This window comes from Thermobia domestica, chromosome 8 (assembly GCF_964235325.1).
Source record: "Thermobia domestica chromosome 8, izTheDome1.hap1.1, whole genome shotgun sequence".
In the NCBI taxonomy this organism is placed as follows: domain Eukaryota; kingdom Metazoa; phylum Arthropoda; class Insecta; order Zygentoma; family Lepismatidae; genus Thermobia; species Thermobia domestica.
The window spans coordinates 283,466,489-283,493,894 of record NC_137461.1 but is presented as its reverse complement, the minus strand read 5'-3'; the positions used below and the strand labels follow the sequence as shown (position 1 = coordinate 283,493,894).

The 27,406-nt window shown below is 35.7% G+C and overlaps 1 protein-coding gene across 2 annotated transcripts in view; it reads left to right on the top strand.

Moving 5' to 3' along the window:
• Cad96Cb (protocadherin Fat 4-like Cad96Ca) overlaps window positions 1-27,406 on the top strand; it is a 316,068-nt gene that overhangs the window by 198,748 nt on the left and 89,914 nt on the right. For both annotated transcript variants that reach the window (XM_081769855.1, XM_081769853.1), the window contains exon 3: window positions 5,581-5,667. In XM_081769855.1, coding sequence (XP_081625981.1) covers window positions 5,581-5,667 — 87 coding nt within the window. The remainder of the gene's footprint in view (window positions 1-5,580; window positions 5,668-27,406) is intronic.

The following is a 27,406-nucleotide window of genomic DNA, read 5'->3' as shown; positions in this document are numbered from 1 at the left end:
TAAATTATTATACTTTGGAAACTTCAGACTTTGTAGATGGAGTTAAATGGACCAGTAATAAATGGAGTTTTATCAAATTGAATTTGAAGTCTTCAGCTGAATCATTTTGGAGTTTATAATTTAATTAAAGCTTGCGATATAAATGGACAACACATATTGCTTCTAGTAAGATCAAAGGAACAAGTCTCCTTTTCAAATCTTGTAATCTACTTTAAAACCATTATGAGTTTAATTTGTTAATGTTAGCGTTATATATTTAGATCCCTAGCCAATTCAGGTGCAAGAATAATTTCTATTAATGCATGCAAACGGAAGCGAGATTTCGTGATTTAATTACAAACGACCGGATTTTATATTCATATTTAGATCAAGGCCGTATTTATTCATAATGCTAATTAGAGTTCTTGTTTACAAAACAACAAAAAACAACCTATATCATTAAATCGTTTTGAGTCTTATGTTACAAGAACATATAGATAATTAAATTGACAGTATAACTGAAAGAACCATTTTAAATTTAAAGGCACTTAGAGCGACGTTAAGAATTAACATATTGAATAGATTTTTTGAATGTGATCTGAATTTGAATCCATTCAAATCGAATTACTGTAATTTTTTATTTTATTAATTTGCTAGCTTTTGTGATTATACATTTTAAATGGTAGGCTGTATTTATCATGTTTGTGTAGCAGGAGTACAGTAAAACTACATGAACTGACATAAAATAACGGGTACTTCTGGTTGACGTGGAAAGTTGAAATTTGGCATGATTGTAGCTTTCCAGGACTATGAATACTTTTAAATTTTACGGAGTCTAAAGGGGGGATGAAGAAATTTCCACCGTTATTTAAATGGGCTTTTTTTTTGACATAATTTCATGTTTTTAGGTACCTTAAATTGAAATAAAAACTTGAAATGCTTGCTATGCCTGTATATACATTTTCGTTAGTGTTACCTAAGTAAATTACACACACACACACACACACACACACACACACACACACACACACACACACACACACACACACACACACACACACACACACACACACACACACACACACACACACAAAATCCAACTGTGGAATGGTTTTATGAGGAACTGGAAAATCTTTCCCGTGTTATTTATATGGGATATTTTCTATTCTCCAAAATGTTTAGGCACTTCCGACAGGATTAGAATGGTGAAATTTGGTATGATTATATCCTTTTGGTACTAACCCACAGGAAAATTGCCAAAAGTATATATTTTTAGTTTTTAAGGGGTCTAAGAAATGGATGAAGAAATTCCTATGTTATTTAAATGGGTGTTTTCTTGGAATACAAAATTTGTACTTCTTTCGATGTTTGTATGGGGAATTGATCCAGGAACCTTGTGTACCAAAGACACACATTGCTGCGTTTAGATAATTCGATGTTCCTGCAACTTATTACAATACACCAGGAAATATTTCACTAATTTGGCAAAACAGTAGACCATAAACAATAGACCACTGTTACCAACGGCGCCCATCAGGGGGGCAAGATGGGGCACGGGGAAATTGTAGTTGGGAATATTGAAAACTCAATAGAACTTTTACATTAGTTACAGCAAAATTTGAAACTATATTTGAAACGTCGCTTATACTTGCCCCCTCTTGGAAACCACAACATGGGCGCCCTTGACTGTTACTAGTTGTGACTATTTATGAACAAAACTATAGTCAAATGACCTTTCATTTATGATTGCTCTCATAATTTTGACCTGAACACGATTTCCTGCATATTTTTTCAATTGTATACGTAGTATAAATTTGTGATATCATCAAAAATGTGTCCTGTGTTAATTATTGTTAACGTAAACGGTCTGTGAAACATTCATTGTTCTTGTGCATTCATATTGAGATATTTTCTTCAAGCTTGTTTTCAAGGCTTGTAAAGTCAACATGTTTTTGTGAAAAAAACAATTTGACATAACGTTTACTGTTGTGATATACAATAACAAAGCATAACAGTTCACAGATTATTCACGGCCTCTCTCTTTCTTCTTTTCAAAGGAAGAATTTTTGAAGCTCAGTTCTGGAACATTAATTCTAAATAACCTCCTTTTACCTAAATCTCTTAACGTACTTGTCTTCTGAACCTCAAGAACATGGCGGAGCACAACTGGGAATTGGATGAGTGAATTTAATTCTGCAAAGCAACAACATCGCACGTGAAGTGGAACTGATTTAGATTATACCCGGAAAATAATCACTTATTCTTTCTTTAATTTCTGGAACGAACTGCCCCAAATAACGAAAGATATATCCCTTTCTTCTCTTCTTCCCATGTGCAAAATGCTTTGTCCAGCGTTACGTTGCTGCGAAGATCACGATGAGGCGTGGTCCATTCCCAATAACTGTATAATTGAAGGATTTATAAACGGTTTCCCAAGAGAAATAAGCTTTTCTGTGTTAAATGTCTTTTATCCACAAGCTCTTTCATGATAAATCAACTTCCCTGATGGATAATTTTCGATATGAGCTTGAGAAATTAGAATTTTATAAAAGTAATTAGTTCTACGTCTTTTCATTAGCTTCCATAAATTACTTAATTTATATGAGTAACTTTCTAATTCTTTCAAGAGTTCCGTTATTTCTACATAATTATTTAGTTAAAAAAAACTAGTATTAACTAACTAACTAAATAACTCTATGGCCTATAGAACCTGGAGGTTCAATTCCCCGTACACAAAAGCTCTCTACTCATTTTTGTCCTTAGCCAACTAGATCCAGTTTCTACTTTGTATTCCTATTTCTGCGAGATCCATCGTAATATTGTCCTCCCTTCTCTGCGTAGATCATCCTAATGGACGTTCTTCCATTGGAAATCCAATTAAAACTTTGAAAGCTTTCCTATTTTCTTCCATTTTGGCTCTATGGTCTTTCCGCCTGGCCTCCTAGACTTGATAATCCTAACAATGTTCGGTAGGGATGCGCACGAGACGAGTCCAGACAGGATTTTCCTGACAAAATTCGAGTGGAGACACGGCTCTTCCAATATTGAAATATATATTTTTCGAGTCGAGACATCACTTTTACAGCACATTTTTGAGACGAGACAGCCACAAACCTTGTCTCGTGCGCATCCCTAATGTTCGGTAAACAGTAATAAATTAATTATGCAGTTCTTCGTTATGAAGTTTCCGCCATTCCCTATTCCCATTCCTTTTGAGACTGAATATTCGTCTCAAATAATTTCAGTCTGCGTTCTTCCCTCAGAGTAAGCGATCATGTTTCGCAACCATACAGCACAGCAGTCCGAATCAGCAAATTGCTTGCTCAGATACCAATTAATGTTACTTTATTATTAGAATTAGCGTCACGATTAGTTTGAGACGTGTTTGTTTTGTGTTTATTATTAGAATTTGGAATTTCTACGCAAGAATTAAAAACATTCTAAATTCTAATGAAACAGCAGCGTCATTTGCTTGGAAGAGGCAAGATGGCCTCCATGTAAGTAGGTTTTCAAATTGTTATTGGTACTATCATCATCGTCATCATCGTAGTTATTGCATTACTATTGGCAGATCACTTGCCACAACTGAGAAACTTTTATGTTCCAGTCTTCCGTTAACCTTCTAGTCTTCACGTACGATTTTACCATTCCATTAACTGTAGACTCCTTCGCCCCCTCTCCATCTTTCCTGCCATCATACCCCCTCAGCACGTCCTTTATGATACAGTTCCTTCTTAGCTAATGTCCCCATCAGTTTCTCTTCCTCTTCTTTATAATATCTAAAATTGTTCTTTTCTCCTCCACCATTTCTAACACCCTCTCATTCGCTTTTCGCTCGACCCAGATAGTTTTCTTAATTCTTCTCCACATTCACATTTCGAAAGCTTCCATTCGTTTCTCATCATTTTTGCGTAATGTCCATGTTTCTGACCCCATACAGTGCAATATTCGACACGAAGCATTTTATGAATCTTTTTCTCAACTCTTTATTCAAAGTCCTACAAAATAGTGTTTTCTTCCTCCTAAAAGTTTCTTGGTATTGATTAAAATGTATGTAAATCTCAAAATTAGCGAATTTCCCCTCCTCCCGGACTAAAACTTAGGACGACTGTTTTTTTTTAAAAAAAAAAAAAAACTTTCAACACGAAAGATAATAGGGATTATTTTAATGTTTAAGAGATGGCATGCTATTGTCAACGTAGTTGCGAAGTTTTTCTCGTAATCATGTCTATGCGTCAGTTTTATCTTACTGAAAATTATTTGAAAATATTATTTTATCCTTCAACTATTGTAATTTAGGAGTTGTTAATTATAGTCCTTTTCTATATGTTTAAAGATCATGTCACATGTTAATGGAACTTAAATGAATCAAATAAATGTTAATTACACAATAATAGTTTTGAGTGAATGGATTAAATTGCTCAATAGACTCTGCGTTTATCGTATTAATTAACTTAAATATAATCTAGTTCCGAAACTTGAATATTCTTCTAATGCACGTAATTTGGTTCTTAAACAACAACAACAACAACAACAAAATGTTCTCTGATATCTCGTGGAGTTACTCAATCATAAAATATTTTGAGATTAAATCGTGTTATTCAGGAAGACCGATATGTTGCTTGTCTACAATGTGAATAAAATACGTGAAACGAGTAAATATTTGCCTATTTTCTTTACGATTACCCATCTTTCCAAACCTACCATTCGAGCTTAAACGTAAAAACATTGCACCATCACTTTCAGTATGAAGATTAGTGTCTTAAAAATAGAAATTAAAATGGTGACACACATGTGTATGCAGATAGTAAAGTTTCAACTTCCATTCTAAAAGATTGTAGATTGTTTTAAATTTTATATTTTTTTAAGAATCGAATCAACATAATTTTAGATAGCTTCTACTCTAGTCAATAAAAAGTAAGGGAACAATATTAGTGTTCCCGTTGAGTAGCTACTACATTAGTCAATGAGAAGTGAGGAAACTACTAATGTTTTCGTTGGACGGTTACTACGTTAGTCACAGAAAAGTTAAAAAAAAAACAGTGCTTCCGTTAGGTAGCTACTACTATAGTCAGGGATGAGTTAGGAAACAGCTAGCGTTTTTGTTAGATACCTACTGCATTAGTCAATGAAGAATAACCAAATATTATAATTAAATACTTATGGGCTACTTGGGAGGACTCTCTTCTTGTTATGTATGTCCCATTTTGTGGTCCTTGGGAAATTTTTGTCATCGTAATTATAGTGATACATTTGAAAAGAAAAAGATAAATTATAACAACCTGTAATATATGTACAAATTTCCTGTCCAGGCAGTTTCTATGGTTCCCTGCTTATCTGTGAAAGAAGTTCTTCTAAGTACTGTAATATATATCTTAAAATGGTTCTTTTTGAAAGCAGAATTTATTTTGTAAGAATACAAAGGTGATGAAACAGAACTACTTCATAGCAGTAAGAAAGAATGTGGGTCAGAAAATAATGTGGAATAATAAATTTTAAACCTTGATTATTTTTTTCTGTTATGCATAAAAGTTAATTTAATTTGCTTTTGGAAAGTTTTACATTTATTTAATTACTATTGTTTTTTGTTTTTAATTCCAGTTCCGGACAACAGGTGTTACCTGGAGAATGGAGGGTCAGCGGAAAGTTTCTTCGTTAGCGAAGATGTTCCTATCGGCACAGTCATCGGTGAGTTTCAACTTGTTTTATTTTAAAGTTTTGTTCATGATTTTTTTTACCAGTTTTACCACAATTTTTAATGTCTTGTAAGAAAATAGAAACAAAAGAGAAAGCAGGTTCTCTGGTCAACTTTATTAACTTCGCGTTGTTGCAAATTATCCATAATATGTTTTGATACTAGTATAAGGTTCTACTTTGCTGTGAAATACCAGGGATGTCCAGAAAGTACTAGACGTTTCGGACTATCGTATGGAAAGTACTAGACGTTTCGGTGTTGAAACAACACAAAATGACTACCACTTTTGCGTGTTACTTGTGTGTTAATTCAGCACCAAGCACATCGCCTTCTGAGGATATCAAAACTCGTTACTACCTGAGAGAATTTGCATTGGTATTTATCGTTTAATATGAGCAAAGCTTTGCGAAATATATTTGGCACTTGTGCCAAGTAACGAATAATGTTCTATGTTTCCTGTTATCGATCACAATAATATTGTTGTAAGCCTGTGAATCGTCTGACAACAGTTACATAGGCAACAGCTCTGAGATCTTCTGTTCATACGTGCTAAGACACGAGAATAACAAATGAAGAAAATAGATTGAAGCACTGCTTCTGTGTAACAGTTGTTAGATGATTCACAGGTTTACAACAATATTATTGTAGCCGATTACAGAAAACATAGAATGTTATTAGTCACTTACCATAAATGCGAAATGAACTTCGCAAAGCTTTACTCATACCAAACAGTAAAAAACGATGCAAATATTCACAACCAATAACGAGGTATTTTTGATATGCTCTGAAGGCGATGTGCTTGGTGTTGAATTAACACACAAGTAACACGCAAAAGTGGTAGTCATTTTGTGTTGTTTCAACACCTCGCCAGGAAAGAGCGTTCAACGATATGCAAGTAAAGGGACAAAATTCAATAAGACCTGTATTTAAGGAAATCCAATGATTGACAATTGACAAAATGGCTAGAAAGGCTAAATTTATATGTAATGTATAAACGACAGTTTCACTGGCAATTGTCTTATGATAATGTTGAGGACTAAACTGGCAACACTTTTCTATGCAGGAACAAAAGTAATTGTATCCAAATCCATAATCGTCAAACCTAGGTGAGCTACGACTCACATTGTTGTCGTTATCATGACAAGCAAATTCTAAACGTTCCACTACCGAGCCGTGCGCAACATCTGAAATGAATCGCTTATCGTAATGCTTGGAAAGATCGAGTCGTCATTTAGTATTAAAGCAGTGGAAGAATCAGCGGTGTCAGTAGTCAAGATTTTAACCTGGAAATGGTTGATTCAACAAAATTAATACCATATTTTGAAATCCAAAATTTTTCATAATTTAAAAATCATATGTAAACAATTTCATTATTTTTAGAAATTGTGTGACTCGCCGAATCAATCGCGTCAATACGAGGGTCACTACAAAAGTTTTGAGATGTGAAATAACTTACATGCTTAAAATCAATTTAACACTTACATTTTTTCAAAGTATTCACCATTACGCTGTACACACTTTTGCATCCTCGGAAACCACTTTTGGAAATAGTGTTGCCAGTCTTTTTCTTCAAGTGTTGAAAGTTCATTCTCATAAGCCACTACAGCTTCTTCAGGGCTGCAAAATCTCTTCCCACACATGCGATCTTTGATCCTGGGGAACAGAAAAAATCACTCGGGGCCAGGTCAGGGCTATACGGCGGATGAGTCATAAGTTTGACCTCCGTAGATTCTAAAAACTAAATTGTGATGTTGGCCGTCTGTGAGGACGCGTTGTTATGATGAAGCAGGATCCCACGCAATACAGTTCTTGGACGCCGTTCCCGAAGCTTCTGGAACACTTTTGTTAGGTAAACAGTGGTGTACCACTGAGCAGTAACATTCCTTTGTTCTTCAAGTGAACAGTTGCAACATGGCCAGATTTGGAGAAGAAAGTTGCAACCATCTTCTTCCCCATACTTCGCGGTCGCTTCACTTTCGTGGGTTGATTTTCGTCTGGAAAGATCCAAACTGTAGACTGGCTTTTATTTTCAGGGTCAAATTGATAGATCCAAGTCTCATCACCAGTAACAATGTCAGAGAAGCGTAGAGAATTGCTTCCATCAAATCTTGCAATCATTTCTTCACACCATTCCACACGCATGTGCTTCTGCTGTTCAGTCAAAGTGTGAGGCACCCAACGAGATGAAACCTTCCTGAACCGAAGATGATCATGAAGAATTTTGTTACTGCTGGCGATCCAATGTTCACTGTAGATTCAATGTCCTTGAAAGTTGTTCGAGGATTTTCTCGAATCATTTGTTCCACAGAGGCAACGTTTTCATTTGACACAGCTGTTGCCGGACGTCCAGCTCTCTCTTCATTTTTAAGCGATGTCCGGCCTCTTCTGAATTCACCAAACCACCAAAAAATTGTAGCACGGGAAGGAGCAAGGTCCCCAAATGCCCCCTGCAAACGGTCAAGGCTTTGTGTCTCGCTCAAACCACTTTTATAATCGTAAAGGATCATTGCCTGAAAATGTTCCCTTTCAAGCTCCATTCTAGACAGCCGAATACTGCTCACATCAACAAACAAATGAAGGCGATACGGTCACGCCGATAAGCGAGGCGAGTTGAAACTTGCTTCGCTTCTTCTTTCTGGATAGCACTACCGAACGCAATTGTTGGAATTCAAATACTGTGCCACAACAATGCGTATCTCAAAACTTTCGTAGTGACCCTCGTATAAGATCGCCACTGATATTTCCCGAAGAGTGGACAAAACAAGGTGGGAAGGAAAAATAATTTGAGTTGCCATGTCTCGAAATCCCTTAACAATAGATACATCAAAATTGGTATTTAGGCTTTTAAGTTAAAATAATTAAATACGTGTTTTAATGTTTTTGATACAGTTCCTTAGAAGGAAAGAAAAATGATAATAAGAATAAGGATGGGAGTTGCAATTAAATTATTATAATAAAATTGCCTTATCTCGAAATCCCTTAATATTAGAGACATGTTTGAAATGTGAGATTTGGTACCATATATGTAAACTTTTTATTCAAAACAAGTGGGTATATGCCAGAACGTTTGCGGAAATTCCGCTTTTAATGAGAGAATGGGCAGTATTTTATTTTTTTCTCAATATATGAAAATGACTTCGAGGTTGTCCATGAATTGAACCATTTGAAATGAATTTTTGAACACAGCACTTGAGCCGATACGGATTTCTATCATTTCACTTTAATTGGAATGCTATTCTAAGGCGCAAAAAAAATTTCCACAAATAATTCTATAAACATATCCTTGCCGTGCCAAGAACGGAAACAAAGGCTGAAATGTGAAATATGAAATGCGAGGTCGTAGATTCAAAGGATACTGTGAAGTAATCAGCAGTAGCCGGCGATGCCTCAGCTAGCCGAAAGCTAGTAAATAAATAAATTTTCAATTTTCGTGAAATATTACATAAACTTTCTTTGAGGCTTATGATTCGTTCTCGGCTCGACCGATTTTCAAATTGTAAAATCTGGACACTTTATATAATAAGGTGAGAACTGAATTTTAGTGTGCCATTTGTTATGCTCCCTAAACATAAACTAAAAAAATATATGACTACTAAAATATATGAATAAGCGAAGTTAACATGATGCTATGTAAGTACTTTTATTTAATTATTTTCCATACGTTTCAATATATTTTTGTAATATTTTAAATTCAAACATTAATGTAATAGATCAATATTTCATTCTTGTGTCAAGAGTTACCGTGACCAAAGAATGCCAAGTTCTGAACGAGTACGAAAAATAAAGTTATGTATATAGCTAAGTTCTTTAGCCAAGGTAAGTTATGATATCGATTCTGCCAAGTTTTTGAAATAAATTTATTTGTTTTGAAAGCATTTAGAGAATTTGACCGACTGGTAACGTTATTAATACAGGCAAATTCTTCAGCCAAGGTAAGTTATGATATTGATTCTGCTAAATTCTTGAAATAAATTTCCATATTCAGAAATTATTTAAAGAACTTGACTAACTACTTACAATATACCATAATTTAAATTTGATGAAGAATTTGGCTGTGTTGATAATGTAACCAGTTGGCTAAATTTTGCAAATACTTCAAAATGAGGAAATTTATTTCAAGAACTTGGCTCAATCGATGCCATAATTTACCTTGACACAAGAATTTGACTATTGATAACATGACCAGTTAGCCAAGCTTTCCAAATACTTAAAACATAAGGACATGTACTTCAAGAACTTGGCATAATCAATATCATAATTTACCTTTACTGAATAATTTGGCTATATTAACAACTTTATTTTTTGTATTTGTTCGAAATTTGGCTTCTTTTTTACACGGAGTGTTTTGGATGGGGAAATCAGAACTTTTTGCTAGTTTAATTTTACTGATTGCTGCACTCCATATTTCTTCATCTGAAGGGGTTTGCTGAACCACCACGGACTTCCTTTGCTTGACATGGACTTTTGTTGGCTAGGTAATTTTGAGTTTCACACCCTTTTCAGCACAGAGCCCATATAACATGTAAACTGAAGATGGGTTGCCACGTTAGAAGAACTTGTAGCTGTCATAAAAAAAAAAAATCCCTACCATATTTCACCGTGTACACATAGTCTTGAAAGGGTCAGAAAACATTTTTGCTATCTAGCAAGGAGTCGAACAGTATCCAACTTTCTGGGACGTCTTGCTTGCTACCTGCTATCGCCCTCCCGCTGACATAAAGGAAAAAACAGTTTCGCTGCTTCCGAAACAACGGATTCTTTTGGACAGGGAGGGGGAGTGCGCCAAAATACACGTTTTTAATGAGGATGTTAATTGTTTGTCCACTAGACTGCAGTGCTGCATGGATGGTGATACCTTTCTTGCTTACAAGAAGTTATAAAATCTAAAGAGTAGATAGAAAGAGCGGGTAGCAAGGTCTTTTTTTTGTGACAGCTACAAGATTCATGTAAAGTGGAAACGTGGTCTTACAGATTAATGTAGAGTCCAAACCAACCAGGTTAACTTCTACTGGGAATCGAGCCCATGGCTCCCACACCGACGACACCTAGCAAACCATATAACCACAAGGGAGCTATGAACTCCTATCATTGAAGATCTTACAATTGTTTTTAAACAATAAATGAACAATTCTGCTATTTGTAGAAAAATCATTACTAAAATTACTTTGACGTGAGTGGTAGGAGCAAGATATATTTAGTTTGTGTTGAAAAGGGAAGAAACAAATGAAGAAAGAAAAAAAATCATACAAATAAAATCCATTAAAGTGTGTGTTTATAACGCCATACAAGAAATTGTGATTAAGCTGGCAATAAAATATGACTGAGAAAAAAAAAGTAAGTAGAAACGTGTTGTAAATGCATATAATATTCCAATTGAGTTAGGAGAGAGGGGGAAAAGGGTGGGTGATAACTAAAGTAGTTTCCCGAGCTGATAACAGGATGGTATTGTATTGATTAGGAAATACTCTGACTGAGATAACCATCTTCAGAAACGCTATACAGATTGTGAATGAGGTAAGACTGCAAATGTTATTACTATATTGCCCATGAAGGCATATAACAAAACGCATCACCATTGCGTGTATATTTTCTCTGATTCCGAAAGTAATTAAGAGTTCTGTTTTTTTATCTTTACTGAAGGAAAGAAGAAAGAACATCATTATTATGATGTTGAAAGTACAGGGAAATATAATATACTAAAGCAATGGAGGCCAGGAAAAAAGTGACCTGGTTTCCAAATTGTTGCAACGTTTACTATAGGGCTACACGCATGCTGATTGTCTTTTATTTTTTCTTTGTAAGTGTCTTTAAATTGTCCAACCATAAAAAAAAAAAACTTTTGTTTCAAACGTGAAAATTAAATAAATAGAATAGAATAGTTCAAAAGGGAAAAAGAAAAGGTTTCTTCTTTACATCTATTAGGCACAGGAGCACACACAGAATTTTGTTGGGAGGGGTCCGAAGATTTTTAGAGGGGGGGATCCAATACTGCAAAGCACTAAATCTATGTAAGTTTTCAACTGATTTTATTTTACATCCGAAAGAAGGTTACCAATTGATATGTACTACCACTGATATATATGTATTAAAATGCTAGCGTTATATCGTCGCATGAGAATCAGAGGAACCTACCTTCAAAAATGCGGTTTTCGTTTTCTTCATGTGTGGACATAATTTTGAAATCCCCACTTGGTGTAAATAGAACGTAACGCCATCTGTTCTCCTTGTCGATCATCTGTTGTAATGTAGCTCAATTACTATCTCATTAAAAACACATCTTTCTAAGGAAATAATATTTTTGTCCTCTCGCCTGTAAACCTACGAAAATGGAGTTACGTTCCTCTAGTTCTCATGCGACGAAATGTTTCTTGTCAAGAAAAGTTTATATGCTTGTGGACGTTTATATATTTGTGGCCAATCCGCACGATACTGAGTTCTCGGGAACCATAGGCTGATCGATTGCAAATTTTGTGTACATTGTTCAGTTCTAATTGGATATTTTTTTTAAAAAAAACACGGCCGTTATGTCTTTATCACATTTTTTAAGGGACACGCTGGAAGTGTTGAAATTTATAAAGTAAAACATCATATCCTACGAGTTATACATTCCAACACCACACAGTTGTATGCAGGGGTTGCATATCGATCAGGCGCTTTCCATGAGCAAATTATAATGAAAAACGAAAGATAACAATTTCTTCAGTTAAGATGAATTCTTGTTGTTTGGAGTGTTTTGCCCAATGAACAACATATATCACTGACATTATAATTAATTGTGTGTGTAATATATTTGCTTATTACATGCTACATTCAAGAAGAAAGAAAACACTGATCACACATGAATTAGAAACTCCAACCGGAAGTAGGCTCGAATCTTGCAAACGGTGCGAGATATTAAGGAAATGATCGAAAAAAACTCCGTTTTATGATACTCTTTTGCCGATTTTTATCAAGACATTGTTCACTTTTATCTGTAAAGGGACACGTTCAGTTGTGAGGAATTACAAGGAGATTCATGCTCATCTGTGAATGATGCGCTGTGTAGAGAGCGCAGGTTCAGCTAGTACTCAGAAAAATTATAGAACTAGATTATTTTTACAAGGAAAAGTACATATGAAATATAAAGTAAAATCTTTATGCTACATTAATCAATTTTCTGAACAAGCATGTATAGTTTTATTAAGAAAGCGCGCAGGCGTATTTCGAATTATGAAGTTCTTTTGTGTATGTGTGTGTGTGGGGAGGTTCTGGATCCGGTGGACACCCCGTGGGTGCGCCACTGATTAGGCGTACTATATTAAAATACTTAGATGTTATTTTGTATGAAAATTTATGATCAGGGAGCATATCGGCTAAAACGAAATGAAGTTTCTTTTCTTGCCAAATTTAACTAGGGTGGAAAGGTTTTTCATGTTGATTCAGTGTCCTAAGAATAGTTAATATCTCCTCCCGTAATCCTTTAAATCAACAATTTCTGGTTTCAGCGTTAATAACTGTAAGATAATAAGTAGGAAGATTTCATTTTTTAGGTGAGGAAATGAAAAAGGAGAGTGCAATTGGAAGCTGTCTCTCGCAAACAATATTTAAATTTTAAATTAAATTTTGGCTTTTTTTTTTTTTTTAAAAAAGATAAATCATAGACCTTCAGTCAAGCCGCTACAACATCATCCCTATTTATCCTAGAATCATAGTTCGAACCTCATTCTCTTGAAAGTAGAACAGTCTTTCAAATGGTGCCATTCGCATTTCCCTATCATGTCCCTGAGGCAGGAAATTTTGAGAAAAATTGTAATTTTTCCTGAATTGTTTTTCAAATTTTGAGCCCCTCTGTGTTTTTCAAATTTTAACGCACAGGTCTCAAAATCAACTGAAAAATATTAAGAGATGTACGAAATGTGTGTACAAAATTGCAAGCTTCTATCTTGAATTGTAAGGGCGGGAAAAATATTTACTAATGAGCAAAGAACATCCTCACAATGCCTTAGATGACCCTAAAAGACCCGGATGTAATATAAAAATTTCCTAAGACATGCCTATTTATTCTAGGGTCATGTTTTGATCTCATTCTCTTCAGAATAGAATAATCTTTCAAACGGTACTACTCACATGAGCCTATCGTGTCTCCAAGGGAGAAATTTTGAGGAAAATAGGAATTTTTGGTGGAAAAATTCATATTTTCTAAGATTGGGCCACGACCTCTCTGTTAACGCAGAGATCTGAAACAAAACTGAAAAATACTAAGGGGTGCACGGAATGTGTGTACAAAATTTTAATTTTCTAGGTGCAAAAGTAAGCTTGCTAAAAATAATAAAAATAGACCTAACAAAAATTACTTTTTAAAAGTTATAACGTCATCACCCCCTATCTTTTGATGCAGAAAGGCGTGAAACCATATGTAACGTGTCCTACAATGCCTCTAGACTTGAAAGAAAAAAACCGAATAAAACCTTTATTAGCACTTTTTTAATCGAATAATGAATAATACTATCCTGTCGTATCAGAATACGATAAAAATTTTTAAAAAATTAATGTCTATTTGGAAGAGATAGTGAAAAAGACTGAATTTCAGCAGGAAGTAGAACGATTAGGTATATGTAGTTCGCAGATGATATGGCACTTGTTGCGGAATCTGAAAATAATATAAATAAGATATTAGAAAACTTGAGAAAGGGCTGTGAAGAATATGAGATGAAAATAAATGTTAGAAAGACAAAAGCCATGGTGATTGAAACGAAGCGGCCGGTGTCAAATATAGAAGTAGGATGTGACTAGTTTCCGATACTTGCGAAGTTATCAGTGATGATATAAAGTGTGAAGGTGAAATAAAAGTAAGGATAGGATTGGAGAAAGAAGCCTTTTGGAGGAAGAAAAGTTTATTTTGTGGGCTTATGGGAGTTGAGAAAAAGTCTCATAAAATGCTTTGTGTGGAGTATTATACTGTACGGGTCAGATACATGGTCATTACGGAAAAAATAATGAAAAACAACTGGAAGCTTTCGAAATGTTGGTATGGAGAAGTATGGAGAGAATCAGCTGGCTTGAGCAAAAGACGAATGAAGAGGTGTTAGATATGATGGGGTAGAAAAGAATAATTTTAGATGTTATAAAGAAGAGGAAAAGAAACTGGTTGGCGTATTGGCTAAAAAGGAATTGTATCATGAGGAACGTGCTAAAGGGTATGGTGGCAGGAAAGAGAGGGAGGGGCGAAGGAGACTACAATTAATAGATGATATCAAACCAGAAAAATCATACGTGAAAACGAAGAGGTCAGCGGAAGACCGTGGAGCATGGAAGCTTTTCAGTTACGGCAAATGACCTGTCAATAATGGCAAAATACCTATGTCGATGATCAGTGGCGGCGATTGGACGTTAAAAGTGGGGGGGGGGGCAAAACATAATCTGAATATTTATTTATCAATGTTAGTTTTTCTGGTTGTTTCTAACACTTTGTTGTACGAAAGGTTGTATAACTAATAGGATACTATCTTTTTTCACTTAAAATGCCGTATATCGTATTTCTATTTTATTAGGTAAATTCATAAGAGGAATACAGTTAAGTACTAGCCCTTTATACTCTTAAATAACGGAAGTGTAAGAAGAGATTTGACTCCTTGCTCGTGAACATCTTAAAATTCTGTCTGGAAAATTGTGTGATCAGATTATTTAATAATAAATTTGCAAAACAAGTAAATAAAAAGGATAATATTAATCATAGTAATCAATAATGAGACTTGTTTTATAGAAGTTATATTGAAACTGGTGATTAATGAACAACTTATGTTTTTAATTCCACACATGCCATTAAATGTGTTATTACTCTTAGAAAATGAAAGACAGTAAATACTACAATCATATGCTACGACATTTTTTTTTTTTTTTTTTTTTAATAAAATACGTATTTGCAATTAAAACGCAATTCCTGTAGCTTTCTTAACTCCACGGGAAGACAAATAACCAATACATACTCACGCAACGGCAGATATTATATGGCACCATTTTATTCCTATGAACCAGTAATACATACAAAAATTTTACATGTCCAAATGAATCTATGTATATTAAGGAGTCACTTCAAAAGAGTGAAATGGCAGCTACCCCCTCTTGCGCCCTCGATCGCCGCCCCTGGTGATGATGATAGTCTTCTGAAAAATTATTTTTATATTATTGATCAGTTTTGTGATTTTGACTGTAGTATCCTTAGAATTTGAGAAATCCAATATCATCTGTATACGATCTAAGAGTGCAATAAATTATATATAAGGACTCTTGGAGCTTCCTGATCGAACGTTTATTATAAAGAATCCTGAGATTGTTTTATTATTCTTTTCCTTATCACCCTGTAGTTTACAATATTGGTGTCATCTTTACTCATGACTATTCTTGCAAGAAAGGCAAAATGTTCTTATATTATAAATATTACACAGAAATGTGTTTGTCTAAAAACTTCCCTGAGAATAGAACCCACAATGTTCTCACGGACTATAAAAATGGGATGGTCACATCTGGTGTTATTTTTCACCTTTTTGTTTTTGTATATATTGCATTTTGATATTGTTTTTTTTTTTTTTTTTTTTTTGGTTCGTGTACGTGCCAACAAGTATCATCTAGTAGGATTTTACTGCTTTCGCTCGTGTTTTAGTATTATTTAGAATTAGCCTTTTTCTTGCGAAAACATATAGAATACTTTCACTGGGAAATTTTACGTATTTCCTACGCGGCTTTATTTTTTATTTTTGCCTTCACGAGAAACCTTTATCCCTTCTTAAGAAAATATTCACTTTTTTTTTACGTCGTTCTAGATGCATCTTCTGTCTGTAGTTGTCACGGCAAGCTAGCATCACTAGGTCATGAGAGAATGTCAGAAGCATATGTATGTATGTGTGTTTTATCTCATTACGCATAAGATAATTGCGGGGGAAAATGTTGCGACATGAATGGCTATCGTCTTCAGACATTGCGTGTACCACGTTCCAACGAATGCTGAAGAGCACGTTTGAATGAATGTGTCCTGTATGTACACCTATATACAAACACATACCGTTAGAGGATTCCTTCTCTCTCTATCAACGTTCACATACTAGTGACGTCACATATGTGTGTGTGTTTGTGTTCCTGCAATCAAACAAAGGTACCTGTATGTGTGTTGAAGTTTCACACGCATGATTATGGATGCCATGTTGTTTATTCTTTTTTTACTTTTACAAAGATAAAGAATAAGATGATCAACTTTTTATGAACCATATTTTAAAGACGGTACGAAATGGACCCAAATGCAAACAAGAGTGACTGCTTCTCCTTGACAAGAAAACGTTGTTTTAACGGGATCCCGTGTTTTTGCATTCTGTGCAAAAAATATTCCCAACACTAATGTATTCTCCGTATCTTTTCTTCAGACACAAACACTCACAGCACAAATCACTGCTTTTATGAGTGACTCAAAATAAGATATAGAAGGCTGAACAGTTTTATTGTGGGGGTCATTTGCTCTATAGTACTTCTATAAAAGAGATGACGTGGGTCAATGAAAACTTGACCCATAACCCACTGACCCACCACCTACTATGACCCACTCTGACTCACGACCCACCATGACCCACCATCCACTGCGGCCCACTCTGATCCACTCTCACCACCGACCAAAATCCATCGTCATGAACTCTGACCTATGATCCAAGCCCTGCTCTCCATTGACTAGAGCAGCGTTTCCCAACTTTTTTTCAACTTGCGGCACACTACGGGTGTTACTTGGATTCTCGCGGCACACTTATAGGCATTATTATTTGTAAATAGAAAACACAGTGGTATTTTTTTCTGTGATTATTGATCTCCTCACAGAGAAGAAAGCTCTTTCACTGGTTTTCCCCCCTTGGTAAATCATTATGCTTATTTTTCATTCTAATTAGAAAAAGAAAACAATTGCAATGAAATATTGGACTCAGGTTTTTAAAAATACTCTTTCTTTTTAAAAACGGTATCCAACCTTTTACTAAGAAGGAAGATCACGAAATAACGAACAAACAAATAAATCTCTTTTACTTTTAAAACACAAATATAGGTAATTTGTCGAAAGGATTCAATGATATTTTAAATTTTCAAGTTACTAAATAGTCTGCAACAATAAAGAAGCAATAATGGTCACAATACTTTTTTCAACATTAGAAATGTACAGAACAGTAACCCGATATCAAACTTAAAATTGTAGATTCATAGTAGAGGTTCATAGTAATGTGAAATACAAATATACATTTTCCCTACGTTTTCCAATTTGATTGCTATAAAATTAATAATTGTCTTTCAATTCCTCGCGGCACACCGGTTGGGAAACGCTGGACTAGAGTGTGCATTTGTAATAAAACAAGGCTTTAAAATTATCACTAATTGAAGTTTGAATTTCTACGATAAATCGTTTAAGCACTACGTTGTTATTATACCGGTGGGTATGACTTTTACGATATAAAAGATAGTGTTTATCATGGGTCATATTACGATGAATTTTAATTTAATTATCATATATAATTATTTCCTTGTTGAATTACACATATTTTTAAGTGGGAAATAGGAGGATCTCTTATGACGTAGAATGATTTGATAATTTCTACATGAAATTAAGAAACAAAATTAAGATACAAATTTTATATCTAAATTTGGAAAACGAGACGACACTAGGAGACTTATTTCGAGAACTGAGACGAGACGAGATACAATATGAAATCTTTTGAGTTTAACGTCCCACGCTTATGCCCTTTATGCTAACGGACATGATGATTAAGGGAAATGAAGAATGATGGAAGAATTGGTGGAATGAAAGTGTGGGAAGAAATGGGAGTACCCCGAAGAAACTCGCGGACACGATGTTGTCCACCACAAACTTACTTGACCGGGATCAAACCAAGTATCCTATACACCAGAGGTAAGCGCTCTACAACTGAGCTACCGTGACCCACTAGAATTCTTGAATCGGAACGAGACTTTTACAAAATTCACGTAGCAAGACTTGAAAACCTTATTTCTCATCTTGTCTACTTTCATCGGCAACAACGTTCATAATGATGATCATCAAAGTTTGTTGACTGTAAACCTTATAAGCACATCTACTACACACGATGTTACATCAAGACACCAAGAAGGTGGGAGTTGAGTTGACTTTGAGTTTAACGTCCCGTTCAGCAGCGAGACTATATGAGACGTGGACCTACTGGTTAACGTGGAATCCGAACCACATCAGCTCCCGCCGGGAATAGAACCGAAGAAGCTGGGAAACGTTATAGAATTAGCATTGCCGACTCTGGAAAATAAAATTACCGGAACCTGCTCATCAAATGAAAAATGGGACGAAATCTTTCGGTTTAACGTCCCACGATAGGCTAAGAGAAAGGAATGATGAAGACAAGTGAATGATTATGGAGGAATTGATAGAATGAGAATGTGGAAGGAAACGGGAAAACCTCGAGAAAATCCACCGAAACACAACCCACTCATAATTCTCAAAACAAATGAAAAGATTAATTGTATTTTAAACATTGAAATACACCTATAGGACCTATAGTTTAGCCTGATAAAAATGCTGGTCTGCCTGTAAAATACTATCCAGTTGGCCATCCCATATACCTAGGTAAAATAAAGTTCTAATTGGGAAGTATTTGGGTAAGAGACCCCTGGGCACGCCTAGAGGATAGTATAAAATAGAGCCTTAGGGAAGTAGAATATGCGAATTCCTGCTGAATTAGTTCGGCACATGCAGGGCCGGATTAACCTATGTAGAAGCCCGGGGCTAGAAAAAATATATGGTCCCTGCTGACTTCCTCTAATACATTTCTATGAAGTACAGTAGGAAAGTTAAGGAATTATGTTTCATATTTTTGGTCATATTTTATATTATGATGATGATTCTATCTTTATGATTCTTTTTAGATAGCCAGTTGAGATTAGAGTTGAGGCTCCTGTGCACCTGGAGGTCCGGGGCTATAGCCCCCTAAGCACACTTAATCCGGCCCTAGACACATGATATAATCCAATTATAGTCTTCCACGTGTCCAATTATATTTCATGTTTCTGCTACGAAAAACCCCAAGTTAGGAGGTTAGTTAATTAAAGGTGCATAACAGTGAAAACATGACATCAGTATCATCTTCAGGAAAGATGTTACATAAGTACTGCAAGGTTAGTTTGAATTCTCATTGATTAAAGAGGGTTTATAAAAATACGGTAGAAAGTTTAAAAAAGTAAGAATGCCGACGGACATGTGATATGTATGGAGGCAAGAATGGGATATAACTTTCTTGGTGAATGGCAGCCAACGCAATGTCATGCGTTTTACTAATCCATACTGCAGCACATGTCGTCTAACCGTTGATGCACATAAGTCCTAGCAGACCAAAAGATGGTCACCCCGTTGTGTGGTCGCATTGATACACGCTTTACGCTTCGTTCAGCCCTCTTCTACCCACGGTTTCTACACATGCATCACTTTCGTAACAGTGTATGTCCTTTACGAGCCAAAATGACACAAATAACTTACTTGTTTCTCGGAGACCGATTATTCTGACCCGTCCGAACGCACTCATCACCAGTGGCGTAAATACTATGACGCAAAACCCCTCAATGCGGGGTGGCCCGAAACTTCTAAAGGGGCTCTTCACTCTAGCCTCCTAATAGGTCGAATCAACATGCTTTTCGGTTTTGTATTAGTCGGCAATGTTCCTCCCTCCCGAGTCCATGGCTATTTGAGAATGCGTTTTCGAAGCGTTACCCCCTAGAGCGAACGCGACCAAGGTGGCTATTTGGTAACTTTACTTTTGCCAGAGTTATAAATCATACTGTGAGCCAGTCAGGGTTTCCAGGTCTTTCTTGCCAAATCCAGGTCTACAATAGCAGAGTTCCAGTAGTCTGCACAAAGCATCTTCAAAGCAGCTGTTTCTTGCTAAAATCCCCTTGCCTAGCAACACGTCTTTCCTTTTTGTCCTTCCTTTAGACATCTTTTAAACAGTAGGCGGTCTATTGTTCCGAAACGCACCAAATACGCGCGAGCTGACGTTTTCTCCGCGTTTTTATTGCTTTCGCGTTTGTGATTAGCCACCCACATTTAAATACATGGTCAGCGTATTCCAAGCGTAAGCATGAGCAATAAAATCGCTTTGCAAACGTTACAAATAGCCGGGAACGTGTAGGTAAAGCACCGCAAACAAAAAGGAGAGAAATTCGGTTCGGTCGGCTTTTATAGGCTTTTATGTTTTTCTTCGGCGGGAAATATTTAATCAAACTTTAGAATTAATATCGACATTAAACGATCTCATATACTAAATACACAGTTCCAATGTCGTTTTACATCTTTGCGTAATACAGTACCTAAATTTTCATTTTTGTTTCCTGCCAATATACAAGTAATTCATTTCACTGATGATGAAATTCTAAGAAGGTTACAGATACTTCAAACAACTTACAGTGGTGATATTGGTTTTCCGTTTCCGATGGAAGTAATTTGCTTTGTGAAACAGCTGAAATCTGAAATAAGTGTTTTGAATTCTATTTGACCTACAAGGCTTTTAATTGTGAAATATAAGTCATTGGCATCTAGCTTTTATTTAAAAGCATCTATTTTTTATTTAAAATGTACCTATTAAAATGCAACAACAGCAATTAAAAGCGCCTGAGCTTCATCCTATAACTTAAGCTTTCAAATCTTTCATTTACAGTTATATGTGATTTCACGTTTAACAGAGACAAACATTTTAAGTATTTGTACTTTAAATAGTCTAAATTAGTTAACTATATCTTTTTCATAAAGTTTATGATATAAAGTTATTGTTCAAAGAATTTGTATTTTAATAAGCCTTCTCTAAAATCAATGCATGTGAATTATGCTTCCATCTTCCGAGTTCTTTTAAACTATATGTTGAGGACGTTTATATGTTTGTGGCCAATCCTTTCAACAATGAGATCTCGGAAACTACAGGCTGTAGAAAGATGACGTTTTCATTGATCTATTGGAAATTTTGTGTAATTGTCCAGTTCTAATTGAATATTTTTTTAAAAAACATGGCCCTTATTTCTTTATTACATTTTTTTTAGGGGACACTGAAGCGTTGAAATTTAAAAAGAACTAAAGCATCACATTTCCTATGTGGGGGGCGCGGTGGCTCAGTGGTAGAGCGTTCACCTCTGGTGCTTGGGGTCCCGGGTTCGATCCCAGCCCCCGCCAAGTGAACTTTGTGGTGGACAAACACCGTGCTCGTGGGTTTTCTCGGGGTTCTCCCGTTTCCTCCCACTTTCTTCATTCCACCATTTCACTCATCTCTCATAATCACCGTCTCCTTTAGCCTAACCGGCATAACCGTGGGACGTAAAACTTAAAGATTTCATTTTTCATTTCACATTTCCTATGCGTTATACATTCCAACACCACATTGTTGTATAGGGGCTATAGGGGTTGTATATGTCTCAGGCGTTTGTTTCATGGCCAAATAATAATGGAAAAGGAAGCATAACCATTTCTCGAGTCTAAGATAAATCTTTATTTATTTTTTTTTTTGAGTATTTTGCCGAATGAACACTATATATAACTAACATTATAAAATATTGTATATGTAGTGTATTTGCTTATTACATACTGCATGCAAGAAGAAACAAAACTCTGGTCATACATGAATTAGAAACTCCAACCGGAAGTAGGCTCAAATCTTGGAAACGGTGCGAGATATTGAGAAAAAATAATCGAAAAAATCTCCCCTTTATGATACCCCTTGCCGATTTTTTGTTTAAATCAATACGTCTTTCACTTGTGTCTGTAAAGGGACATGTACATATGTTGTGAGGAATGAGGAGATTTTTGCTCATATGCAAATGATGCGCTGTGTAGAAAGCGCAGGTTCAGCTAGTTATTAAAAAAAAAAAAAAAAAAAAACCTTTGTATTTTGGGTTTTTATTAAAAATAATTAAAGAATTATTTCTGCATTTCTTAATATTTCCCATACAATGAAAGAAAAAAGGCGGGAAGATAAAATATTGTGGGGCTACAATTCTTAAAATAAGATGACCATATTCCTTTAAAATTACAAATACAGGGTGTCTCAAAAGTCCCTGACACATGGTAACTCTGTTATTATCAGAGTTACAACAAAAATGTAAGAGGGGAAACTGTCTCCAAATATGATGTTTTCCATCTAAAGTGAAGGAATTTTTATTTAAAAAAATCGAACGAGCCGTTTGGGCTGTATATTCTTTATATGCTCAATGTTAAATGAAAATGTAAAGTTGCCATTTACCTGGACCCACAACATAAGTGAATGAAGTTACTGTCTTTCACGCCAACATGATAACGGCAATTAAAGTTATTAAACTGACCATTTATCTGAATACTGCATTCATAAACCATGTTTAGGCCACGTTAGTTTGTTACATGGACAGTGCTAAAGCAAATGATCAAACAAATCACAGCATGAATTGCTTGATTGTTACCAAATACAATAATCAGTCGAACAGTAGCGAACACCTGTTTCATTTAGTTATTAATTACAGTTTTGATATGAAAACTAGTTTTGTCTTTGTTACAAATAAGTTCCTTATCCTTGAAGGCAGGAAAAAGTTTATTTAAAAAAAATAAGGGATGTAGAAGATAACATCAACAAATAAAGATGAAAGAACTAGTTGCACTGGAATTGCAAGCTGAATACAAAGATTGAAGATCCATATTGAATTCTATAAAAAAGATTACTATTTTCCCCCCTGCAGGTGTGTTCGCTTTATCTTTCACTAATATAATAGATTAATATTTAAAGAAGAAATCAGACACAATGATATTGTATTTGTAGTGTTTAGGATTTTCTGAGTGCGAGTGCAGTTTCCTTCCCCTGCGTTGGTCATAATGGGGTAGCACCAGTGGCGTATTTACGATTTTGTTTCGGGGGGGGGGGGAGTTTGTCTGAAAATGTGAAAATTCTGAAAGATATTTCATGTACTTTACTATAGTAAGTAAGATTTCGGGAGGGATTAAGTCCGGAAGCTTCCTCCCCTAAGTACGCCACTGGGTAGCACACTTAAAATCGTGGCTTTTAAGATTTGTTCTTTCTGGAGAAAGGGTGTGCTGACAAATAATACCATTACACGGGGCGACAAATTGCCTAGGGTCGGCCCTGCTACTGTCGTTTCTCTCTTTGCTTTGTTGTTTTCCGGAAATCAAACCCAAGCCTTCTAGGTACTAAAGCAACAGAAGGAAAAGAAAGAGCAGCAACAGGTAGCAGCTATTGTAATAATGATTTATAAATAAATTCACTTCAGCTGAGTTGATTAAGATGCTTGTAGCCACCGGAAAAACGATATTACTCGCTGCGGCAATGGAAAACGGAAATTTAAAAGTTACCTTTTACGATCCAAACACTGGCGTGACCACATACGATACTGTGGAAAACGACTTCATTTGCGGAGAAAGTGTTTCTCCAATTTATGGATTTGCGTGCGATTTCGTTTTCCCATGCCTCCGCCTTGATTTTGACTCCGCTTCCCCCCTCTTCTCTGCATGGCCGGAAAGACGTAGGCGAGGCAAAGGAGGGAGGAGACAATTAGAAGACCATTAAAATTGGATACCAGAATGTAAAACAACTTGCTATTTCGCAAGACACTGTTCATACATCATTCATGTGAAGGATAATAGCTAACTTAATACCATGTTATATGTATGTATAATGCCTCTTTGTATGATGGAGGGATTCTTTTCATATTCATCTAGGTCAAGAGCCATCTAACTGTAAATTCAAAGGATCATCGCAACAGAAACAAAAGTTTGAAATTGATTGTTAACTTGTCCAATTTAGAATTCGACTATTGTCAATCTGTTACGGAATCATCTATCTACATATTAAACTGTGTTTGCTCTGTTGCTCTTTCAGTAATAGTTCACAGATTGACAATTCCTGTAATCCACTTGATTGCTTTTAGTTTTAAGAAATTATGTCTTCTTATGTTCTTCATGTTGAACTGGATCACAAAATTCACTTCCTCGCTGACAAGACTGTCCCAGGGCTGTAGTGACTCATTGGTATAGTCTCTGGTTAAACAAACAAACAAACAAAAAAGTGGCAAAGCGCTCATCTCTATTTCAATTACTATCCATGCTAAGTGGGCTCTGTGGTGGACAAATACCGTGTGCGTGGGTTTTCTCATAGTTATCCCCTCAGTAAGGATGGATAAGGATATCTCCTTTGATGTTTGAGCTCTAGAACTGACCACAAATGTTAAATAATGTTGAGGTCTGGGAATTTAGCTGGCCAGAGGAGTTTTTGTGTTTTTATTCCGATATTCTTGAAACTACTCATTGCTATCTTCGAAAGTTGCGTCATAAATCTGAAACAACATTTGAATGATAGGATACACGTGGTTACCTAAAATTCCCACATTTGGAGCACGGGCTTCTGGGTTCGCTTTCCGCTGGGAGAACATAAAAATTTGAATCCATTGCAGTGGTTCAAATCCCAGTTTAAACTGTAGGTCCACATTCCATAAATAGCCTCGGCGTTGGAGGGACTGCTAAACTTCATTCCAATCAACTAAAATGTCCACATAACTACTGGTATTAATGCTTTCTGTAACTGCAAGATCCATCGAATAATAGGAACTTGCAGTTCACAGTATCATTCAGTGGCTGCCATGTTTCACGGTAGGAAGGAGATAGTGCGAACAAAACATAAGCTACTTTGGGTATCTGCTACTCATACATACGATTTGTGTACAGGATAACAGTGAGGGAGAACGCGGGTGGACATCGTTCCCCCACTTTAAAAAAATATATATGGCGTCCCTCCAGTTCCTAAAAAATGACAATGAGCAAAGATAGGCACGGCGGACGGCGTAACGTCATGCATTCCCATACTTTTCAGATCCACTTTTAGCCCTGACTCTATCTCTTTACGGCAACTTTCAACGTGGAGTTGCTAAAAGCGCCTTTTACACTACATTTTTCTTCAAGGATTTTAACCCCAAAGGAAGAAGCTTATTTCCTAAGCCTCAATGCTCTCCTTGCTAATCTACTGGCTAGAGCAGGCTTTCATACAGAACGTCCTGGGCTTGATTCTCGGTTGATAAGATCGAGATCTCATATTACACTGATCCACACTATAATTATCCCATATTACACTGTACCTTGAATAAAGAGTTGAGAAAAAGACTCATAAAAAAGTGCTTCGTGTGGAGTATTGTACTGTAAGGGTCAGAAACATGAATATTACGCAAATATAATGAAAAACGACTGGAAGATTTCGAAATATGGGTGTGAAGAAGAATGGAGAGAATCAGCTGGGTCGAGTGGAAAAAGAATTAAAGGATGTTAGAAATGATGGGGTAGAAAATAACAATTTTAGATATTATTAAGAAGAGGAAGAGAAACTGGTTGGGACATTGGCTAAGAAGGAACGTGCTAGAGGGTATGGTGGCAGGAAAGAGAGGGAGGGGTGAAGGAGACTACAATTAATGAAAGATATCAAAATGAAAAAATGTACTTGAAGACGAAGAGGTTAGCGGAAGGCCGTGGAGCATGGAAGCTTCTCAGTTGCGACAAGTGACTTACCAATAATGGCAAAATACATATGATGATGATCATCATCATTAAACTATACATATTAGGGATGGCCAATTCCGGAAATTTTACTTTTCGGAATAAGGAAACTAAAATCGGAATAATTCCGGATTTCGGAAAATATTTCCCAATCCCGGAATTTTTCCGAAACCCAGAATTTTTCTGATTGTGCCGGAATCCGGAAAATTTTGGCCAACCCTAGTAAATATGTACACTCATGTCCAAAATGATTGTCGCATATCTATAACTGTCTTCTTGTAAGAATATAATTTGATGATGATTTTGAAAGGTACTTTTAATACTGATACTGTGTGTGTGTTCGGAAACTGTATATTTATGGTAAATTTCATAGGAAAAGAATTATAAATAGGAAAATTAGAATGAGTAAAACAAAATGTTGCTAAATGGACAAGAAAGTTTTATTTTCGTTTTATTGTTCTTATTTACTGCTCTTTTGACATGAAATTTGCCACATACATGTCTTTGCCGGTTATACACATACTAACATTATAAGAAATGCCGGGCGAATTTGTTATCGAATTATATTCCTACAACAACATATTTATTGACATGCGATAACAATGTTGGACATGAGTGTACCTCTTTATATATTGTTGCTGTGGACAAAGAACGCAAATACGAATACAAATTAGTGAAATTAAAAGATAATGCCTACCAAGTTTCATTAAAAATCGGATAAATTTTTACGAACGTTATCATAGTGCAGACAAACAGATATTCAAACGCTTTCATTGTTAAAAGCTTGTTAGCGTCACTTCAGCAATGACATTTATGAAATTATATTTTGTAATGCGACCAGGTCTTCCTGGCTGCAAGTATCAGTTTTTGTTCCCTGTTCTTACATTTGCTAATGACGAATCCTCACGATTAAGAACATTGTTAGTTGATGGTTACGATACGGACGTGATTCGTGAGACAATTGTATGCTGGTAGGTCATCCATAATTTCTTCTTCATTTGCACCTTAGATCATTTCACACACATTCACATACGTATATAGCTAAGTGATGAGCAAGCATGTGAACACTCGTAATAATGAAGTCGCCGTGTGAAAAGTCAGGTGGACCGTTATAAGTATCACTTACATTTCCAACGAAAAATAACCTCTTTTCTCAGTAATATTATTGTTGATAGCGGGATCCTTTTTGT